The sequence below is a fragment of the Nipponia nippon genome, unplaced genomic scaffold (assembly GCF_047370975.1).
Source record: "Nipponia nippon isolate SJK-2023a ecotype South Korea unplaced genomic scaffold, ASM4737097v1 scaffold_1, whole genome shotgun sequence".
In the NCBI taxonomy this organism is placed as follows: domain Eukaryota; kingdom Metazoa; phylum Chordata; class Aves; order Pelecaniformes; family Threskiornithidae; genus Nipponia; species Nipponia nippon.
In genome coordinates this window covers 133,417,008-133,425,984 of record NW_028262290.1, presented here as the reverse complement: position 1 = coordinate 133,425,984, position 8,977 = coordinate 133,417,008, and the positions used below count along the sequence as shown (strand labels likewise).

At 41.0% G+C, this 8,977-nt stretch overlaps 1 protein-coding gene across 1 annotated transcript; it reads right to left on the bottom strand.

Annotated features, from left to right (window-relative positions):
• Positions 1-2,363: 2,363 nt before the first annotated feature.
• On the bottom strand, positions 2,364-6,533 carry POLR1F (RNA polymerase I subunit F). Its single transcript, XM_087755194.1, has 4 exons — positions 5,921-6,533; positions 5,619-5,760; positions 4,255-4,463; positions 2,364-2,837 (listed from the first exon to the last, which is right to left on the bottom strand). Exons 1-4 carry the CDS (start codon positions 6,124-6,126, stop codon positions 2,441-2,443), a joined length of 954 nt encoding a protein of 317 aa, XP_087611320.1. The 5' UTR covers positions 6,127-6,533; the 3' UTR covers positions 2,364-2,440.
• Between the last annotated feature and the right edge of the window lie 2,444 nt (positions 6,534-8,977).

Below are 8,977 nucleotides of genomic sequence, written 5' to 3'. Positions count from 1 at the left end.
GTTTTCATAGTTTGTTAAATTACAGTAGGCAATTCTCTTTCAGTAAGAGAATGGTAAAGCAGCAAAAGTGGAAAAAGCATTCAAAGTGCTGAAAGCATTTATACTATCTATGTTACTTGATACACTAGCTGCAACTTCAGTTTCTCCCCCCCGAACGTCTCCCTTCTCTCCACACTGATGAAAAGCTGGAACAGAGCAAGACAAACTCTTGGTGCTACAAGCTGGTTCTATGAACTGGTGGGGCTTGGCTCATGCTGCAGTCACCAACAGCGGGTCTGCTGGAGATGTGTTTCCCTTCCCTAAAAGGGAAAGGGAGCTATAATGATTATTAAGGACTAACAGAGGAACTCATATGACAGTCTTTGGTTCATCTGCAATAGCAATTGCCTCCATCCTTCTCTTCCCATAGGCATCAACAAAAAATATCTGCACTTGCCATCCTCCTCTCTGATATATCCTCCATACCTACCCATCTAACTTCTTCCCTGTACCTCAATCCATTAAAAAAAAAGGGGAGGGGGAACACCTAATAGATAATTTCTGACTGTAAATTATGTCCCAGCCTTCAGCCTGTCCTGTGTAGTTAAATTTTAAGCACGCTAGGGCAGGACTTTCTGTGTTAATCTCTGCAACATTTAACACACCAGAATACTGCCCTCAGGTGACCTTGTAACATGCTGTAACAAACACATTACAAACATGCTATCTGACCTCTCAGGTTTGTCACAGTACAGGAAGAATGGACAGATGAGACTGTCCATGAAACTGCATGTTGTTCAAGTGTCAGCATTATCACATGTGGAAACACAACAGGGACAATTCATGTTCATCTCAGGACTGTTGAGAGACTGGTTTCAAGATCAAGTACACTGAAGAACAAGCAAAAGAGGATATACTGAAGTTTCTGCTGCCCTTAAACAGCTATTTAAGATCACCTTACAGGTCTTCAAAAACTTTTAACTTGGTTCTTTATGGTGTTGTAATAACTTTAAAATGCCTGTGATGTACTGCCATGCCATCAAGCCTAGAAGGCAGAAACTTAGATTTGTCTTGGTAAGTTTGGAGCTTTAAAGATACATAAAAGACATTAGCATAGCACAAAGTGAGCCCTAAAACAAGTATTGTCACACTTTAAATTCAGAACATGTTCAGTGTGAATGGGTATGTTATTAGACACTGTATACAAATATAGTAAAGTGAGCTAATAGCATCAGCATAATCACTAGTGCAAAATGTTTTGTCACCTAAGAACAGACAGATGAACAGCAAGTTTCCACATACATGCTGTTTACTTACAAGGCTTCCAAAGAACTGTTTATGCTTTCCTGTAATAGGTAAATCAATACCAAAGTAATCACTGCCTCCTACCTCGGTTAAAGACTCAGCCTAGACCGTGTCATGCTACAGCTCTCCCCAGAACTCCTCACAATAGAAAAGAGCCGCAACTAAAAGTACTGATATTCCAAAAATTATCATACATGTAATACCAGGAAAATTAGTTCTTAATAAAAGCACATTTGTTAATGTTTGACTGTGATTTTCCCATTGTCAGAACTTTCCACTAACATTAATTCCAACAGTTTGGAAAATATTGACAGTAGGTACCTGCTATTCCAGAGAGCAGCATTTGAAAGTTACAACTAGCACAAAAAGTTGGGAGTTGCACTTTCGCTTTTTTTTCTTAAAAGAAAACTGTGACGTCAATGAGCTTGATGCATAAAAATGAACGCTATTAAAGTATGTCCCATTATCAACTGCTTTATCAGCCTATATCTCGGTGGTAGTCTAACCCGTAAGTGGTACTTCATTATACTGGATTACCTCAATCTTTTCCTGTCTTCCCTGCTTGCTCTGAATCAATTGATCAAACTGTTTTCCCTAGAGTACCACAAAAGGTGTTCTGAAAGATCCGAGACACTCAAGAGTTTGCTTCATCTTTAAGTCAGGCTGCAGTTTCATTCACAGGCATTCATGGCCCCTTACTACAATAAAAAAAGAAAAAAAAAAAAAAATTCTTCTCAGCCCCTGGGAATTCAGGTGCATTTCCCAGAACCCCAAAGGTGAGCCTAATCTACTCTTATAAAATCAAGACACTGAGCAGCAAAGATGGAATTAGAGTAGCAAAGATTGTAACTAGCTACTGGTTAATGCGTGGAACCAGGAAGCAGACACGGGGGTGATGTATGTGTTCCTGTAATTACATTCCACTGTTCTTCTGTGCCTTATTTTCCAGTAAATAAAATAGGCAGATATTGCTTCTATCCCATTTCTTCTATCACTTCTTTAAAAGCTCCTGCCTTTAAAGCTGTTGGTGCACATATACACACAAACATCATCCCACCTTTAGTAAAGAAATATACATATACATTTTGAAAACTGGATTTTATTGGAAGTTTATCAAAAACGTCTGAAATCTTATTCAGGAAAGGCACTTCAGACTTTAGTCCCTTTTCTTTTTAGCTTTGGGCTCTTGTGACAGCTGAGATAATTCACTTTCTTTGAATTCATCACAATGCTTTCTTTTCTTTTTCTTTGACTTTTTATGGTCACTTTGGTAACCACTGGAGTCACTGGTAGGCAACACATGTTCCTGTCCTTCTTGCTTATGTTTTTTCTTTTTCTTCTTCTTCTTGTTTTTATCATCACATACTCCATTCACAGCATCTACACTTTGCTCTTCTGCATTTTCCCTCCCAGCGTTATCTGTTTCCCCTAGAGGCTCCTCTGTGACATTATCTCCCCCAGAGTCATTAAAGCCATTTTCCTGGTTGTCAAGCTTTTGAATTTCAACTCCATTTGTACTGTCAGTGACGGTCTCAGATTGTTTGGACTGCATGCTGTAAAGAAATATACAAAATAAGCTGAAGTAGAGACACCTAAGTGTACCTCACACAGTCAAATGTCAAAACTGGTTAAAACACAGTATTTATACCAAGTGGTGAAAAGATAAGCATCTGCTAAAAACAACAACAAATGGAGAACATGGGAGTCTAGTTACACAAAATCATAAGGCCAGTTTATTACTTTCAGGGTAATTTCTATTACCCGACTAGCTTCTTTCTTACCACAGAATCAATATTCTGTTTCAAACCTTAGTCTAAATTTCTTCTCTAAAATGCTGTACAGACTATTTTGATATTTCCTCTTTTCTTGTACTCCTTCATCCACTATTTCCTAATTACACATTGTGTAGTAAACCTTTTTTTTTTTTTTAAGTTATTCACAAACACACACAACCAACAGCCTGTTCAATCATACATGAGACACACTGCTGGCTTTACCAAGCAACTGCCTTGGGGATGTCTATACAGTTAAAACAAAAGGTGATGTCAGAAGAGTCAAAAAAAGAAGAAGAAGAAGAAAAAAAACAAACAAAATCCAAAAACGCAGCAAGTACCTTGCAGCTGAGAGCACTGGAGAAAATGTCTAGGAAGACAAATATGGAAAGAATGCAGTTAAAAATCATGGAGGAGGAGATGTCCCCAGAGGCACTGAGGACAAAATCCTTAAGTTTCATTGGAAGTTCACTAAAACAATCCAGAGCATCCTTCCAGATTAAAAAAAAAAAAGTTATGATTTTGTCAGTAGTAGTCATATTGTACATTTCATTAAAAACATAACCATGTTGGTAGAAAAAAATTGCTCAGCAAACGACTGTTTGAAAAAAACCCAAACATCTGACTGGACCCTTTAAAGATATCACTATTAAGATTTTTAGCAAGCTACTCTAAAAATTTACAGAGGCATAAGCAAAAGGAAGAAAGTGATGCATTTTCTCGTGTCATTTTTGAGATCAAGTATATTCTTATGCTTCACCAAGCATTTAAGTCACCCACATAACAATTTGTGGTTATATAACACGTGTGTGTGTGTGTCTAAATACAAAGGTAAACACTGCGTTCAGGAATTGAGTGTTTTCACTTGAAAAGCCTAGGCACATTCATAAACACAGCTACTCTAGACATTTGGGGTGTTATTTTGAACATGTACTATTTATGCAATCAACAGTTCACAGGTCAGCACATTCAGATTTCTAAAGCTAAAAAAAAGAAAAATCTATTTTTATTTTTCCAGAGAAAATTTCCATGCAAGTGCTTAACACTAGAAAGTTTAGTTTAAGCTAACACAGCTATATATAGACACGGGTTTGTGTATAAGCAAGAAAGCTTAAAGATTAAGATGTTAATTCAAATCATTTAGCTTGGAACAAACCCATTAAATCAGCTAAAAATATTCTCTAGTACAGCACGATACCTGCTTTTAGTGAGTCCTCCTCGAATGAAGAACACCCCAGCTGCATCAGAATCCAAGTGCAATACTTGAAATTTCAGTTCGTCCCCTATTTTAAACCCCAGCTCTTGCCACTGTACAATGGACATTTGTTCAGGTTTAGGGATAGAAGCATTGAAGCATCCATGTATCAGGCAGCCAATATGACTAGGGGCCACTTTATTAATTACACCCTGAAAAAGAAAAAGAATGTCATAGTAAAGATCACCCCTTTAAACGCACACATGATATATATTTGATTTCCTATATGGACACTTTTCAACAAGACTTTATATGCACAAATCGCAAAGTCAATTTACCTAGCAAATAAGCTAACTCTTCTTCACTAAAAATCAAAGCTATTCCTACATACTCTTCATACAATTCCTCCCAAAACAGAAATCAACCTTTATCTGCAAGAGAAAGGAAGTCAGAACATGGGATTTAGCCACAGTGAATACCTGAATACAACAGGTAACTCTTTCCTCACACTACAGCCATCAACTGTGCTTTAAAGCCATTTTAAGTCTGATTTACTTGCCTAAAGCGTCCTTCATGCTGGCACAGCACTACTTAGCAGCTAAAGACACAGATGACACATAAAAAGCTTTTATGTACTCCATTCAGTGGGTCTGACACATTTGCATGTCAAAGTTATTCACCTTTGTTCTCCCCAAGGATGAATGAAAGACACTGAGAGCTTTTCCATTCTCCTCCTAGCCACAGGACCCATTCATTTCTCAACCACATTTAGAAAAACACAAGCTATACTGCAGAAGGTATGGCACACCAACGAATGTAAGCCAACGCTCAACTTATTTTTTCCACAAGTACTGACCCAAGGGTGTTAACAAGCTTAAAGCTCTTCTGTGAGCCATACATTTCCTTTTACTGAAAGGCAGGCTTCAACTTGATGTACTGCTCTTGTACTGGAAGGAAATAAACTCATGAGAACATGCTAAACATTCCTGCCACTATTCAATAAGAACAAACACACCCGTTTGAGAATTGTCTGCTCTCCGGAAAGAAGCATCGATACAAATGATATACAAAAGTATGACAAAGTATTTAACAGTACGTAATCCTTATAATAAAATATTTTAATAACATGTAAGTATTATACATAAATTTAACAAGTATAGGGACAGACGGTACTGGTAGGTGAAAATAAAAACTACTACCACAACTTGCTAATAAACTACTGTAAACTACTCATACACAAATAAACTATAATATAAACTAAAATATAACTCCACCTAAGTCCCAGACCTCCGCTGACGATGGAGATAAGCCAAGCTTTGATTACTTAATAAAAAAACGCCCCGTGAGACGTCAACGCGTTTACCTACCACCAGTTTTTTCCCTCTCTTGGGGCTGAAGATGACGAACTCCGCCTCGATGTTCAGGTGGATGAATCCTTGGTCGTCGTAAATGTCCCCGAGCTCACCCACCACTTTCATGTTGTCGTAAGCCACCGGCACACCCTGAAGGCTGGAAGGAGAAGGGGGGGCACCGTTAGCGGTTAGGGCGGAGACAGCCCCACCACCGGGGCCCGGGGCCCTCCCCCCGGCCGCGGCGGGCCCAGGCGGCGGCGCGGGGCCCCCAGGCGGGCTGAGGCCTCCCCCGAGCCGAGCCCCCTCCCCGGCCGCACCTCTCCGAGTAGCGCAGGAGCTCAGCGTCGAGCTGGGCGCGGATGCCGCTGCGCTTGCGGCCCAGGTAGCGCGGCGGCAGCGCGACGTGCCTGCGGTGCGGCGCCACCACCAGGCAGGAGTAGCGGCGCCCCACCAGGCCGCGGGCCACGGCGAAGGAGGGGATCGCGGCGGCGGGCAGCGGCGGCGGCTCCCCCGCCACGGCCATGCTGCGGGCGGGCAGCGGCAGAGCCGCGCGGGCGGCGGCGGCCACTGCACACGCCACGGCGCGCAGCGGTGGCGTCACGCACCGTCCGGTGGGACGGGGGCGCGGAATGGCGGCGCCCCGGCCGCGGGGAGTGACGCACTTCCGAGTGCCGCCGGCGGGGAGCGAGGCGGGCCGGGGTGTGCGGGTCCCGCAGGGCGGCGCGGACGTGGCGGGTCCCTTGGTTGTTTCAGTCTCAGGGTACCCCGGCCTGTGGGTGTCCGGGGTGGCGGCCCCCCAGGTTCCTGCTGACCGGCTGCACCTCTCTCCTCCCGTCCCTGCCACAGCCCTGGGCAAACGGGGTGGCCTGTGGTAGCCCCTAGAAACAGCCGTTTATCTCCGTAATCCATACGTCATTTTGTTCCTCTTGAGATCATGCCTCCACGATCGGCGGTATTTATTTTCTCTTTTCAACTGATTTTGCACGGATTGGCGCTCTTCACGCATCCAATTGCCCCGTGAACCTAAATCAAACACTTGGTGGTTTAGACAAAACACTGTGTTATGATGTCATCATAAATTTAAATTGAACATTTGGTAATTTAGACAAAAGATGTGATGTCAAATCTTAAGTAGTGTGCTTCATGTATGGCAATGTTAAGAATATAGAATTCATTTTCTGTTGCTAGGGCCTGAGTCTAATTTGTGCATATAATGAGAAATTTTGTAACACTTTATTAACTGCATACTAAAAGGTGGAAGAAGAAGAAAGATAAAATTATGAAATTCACAAAAAGGGATGCTGGTGCACTGTACATTGCAAATGACCTACAAAGTGAGCCGCAGTAATAGCAACAAAAAAGCTCGTTCTCTTGTTGTAACCAATGGAACTTAGTAAAGGCTTTGTCCAGTAAAGTCAGACTTCGTATGAGCACAAAGTTGCACAGTATTGCCTTAAGATTTGATTTTAAACTGATTCAACTGAACTGGTGCAAAACCTTGAAAAAGGTATTCTTTCTTTGATTTATATCTCATTTATACCAGCTTAACTTGTTTTAGTAAATCATAGACTCATAGAATCATAGAATCATTTAGGTTGGAAAAGACATTTAAGGTCATCAAATCCAACTGTTAACACTGCCAAGTCCACCACTAAACCATGCCCCTAAATGCCACATCTACTCATCTTTTAAATACCTCCAGGGATGGGGACTCCACCACTTCCTTGGGCAGCCTCTTCCAATGCTTCACAACCCTTTTGGTGAAGAAATTTTTCCTAATATCCAACCTAAACTTCCCCTGGAGCAACTTGAGGCCATTTCCTCTCGTCCTATCACTCGTTACTAGGGAGAAGAGACCGACCCCCACCTCGCTACAACCTCCGTTCAGGTAGTTGTAGAGAGCAATAAGGTCTCCCCTCAGCCTCCTCCAAACTAAACAAGCCCAGCTCCCTCAGCCGCTCCTCGTAAGACTTGTTCTCTAGACCCTTCCCCAGTTTCGTTGCCCTTCTTTGGACACGCTCCAGCACCTCGATGTCCTTCTTGTAGTGAGGGGCCCAAAACTGAACACAGTACTCAAGGTGCGGCCTCACCAGTGCCGAGTACAGGGGCACTATCACCTCCCTGGTCCTGCTGGCCACACTATTCCTGTTACAAGCCAGGATGCCATTGGACTCCCTTGTCTAAGGAAGAGTTTTACAGAGAACAATGGAGACTTAAAGAGGAATAAGTATTTGGCTCGATGAAGTTGCGTTGTTTTTAATTTTTGTATTTCGATAGCCTATCGGACTGCAGTTACACTAAAGTGCATCTGACATAAGCAAAAATGACATAGTGTTTTTACCAATATAGTTTTTTGTTGTGGATGGTAAACATCCAAAACTAAAACAAGACAAATGTAATTCTAAACCTTTCCCTAAAACTTGTAGAAATTCTAAACTGATTTTGCTTAAATAGGATGTTCACCTTTTGCATTTACATGCAGTATACATTTTCTCATATTGGCCATGTTTTGTTTCTCAGTGTCTTTTTGTAGCAAAGGTCAAACATATTTTAACAGGGAAAAGAAAAAGTCCAAACTTGATGAGTTTACAAATTATTTTGCTAAGGAATTGATGGAATATAAAAAGATGCAAAAAGAGCGTACACTTTCAAATGTACACTTTCAAACTGATTGAATCCACATGGGGATTTATAAAAATAAATTTTTGATATATTGATTTAACTAAAGGTGTTAAAATTCCTTTTACACTGTGGGGGCCTCAGAACACTGTTGTTCTATAAAAACAAACCTTACATCAGATATCAGAAATACTTGAACTCCCACTAAAATGTTAAGTGATGCAAAAGCCTTTGAAACTACTCAAATACTACATCACCAGAAGGTTTTCTTTGACTGAACATACTGTGAAGACAGGACATTGTTAGTTTTCACGGGTAAAACAAATGGTATAATTTGCAGTACTTTACTGCAAGTAAAGTTGGATTAGTGTGAAAGAACTGACATAAAAATGGCTTTCAGCTGTCAGACTGAACTTGCAAAATTGAAAGAGAAAATGTCTTGAACTACTGTAATCTGCATTCTCTTGTGGCTTTAATCCTCCAAGGTATTTAATGTCTGTTGAAATTAATTGTATGTTATACGCTCTTAGCCTTCTGGAAGAAATATCTATATTTTTTATTTCATCAATTCGGGTCATATTTAATCCTTGCAATGTGCTTTCAATCTTGGTTAAAGACCCTATACAACAACTGCATCCACTTCTATTCCTAAATGAAATATACATTTTATAACTCTTATTTATGAGTAGATTTAGCCTGCAGTGAGAACATATAATGCACTAAGGACTACAGTCAACTTTATCCAGGATAATAAA

Bases quoted from the DNA above. Each gene is read 5' to 3' on its own strand.
- POLR1F (XM_087755194.1), bottom strand. From the start codon at position 6,126: ATGGCCGTGGCGGGGGAGCCGCCGCCGCTGCCCGCCGCCGCGATCCCC. The intron at 4,464-5,618 runs GTAGGTAAACGC...TTTCTTTTTCAG, and splicing joins AGAGAGGGAAAAAACTGGTG to GGTGTAATTAATAAAGTGGC. The intron at 2,838-4,254 runs GTATCGTGCTGT...ATTTCTTTACAG, and splicing joins GGAGGACTCACTAAAAGCAG to CATGCAGTCCAAACAATCTG.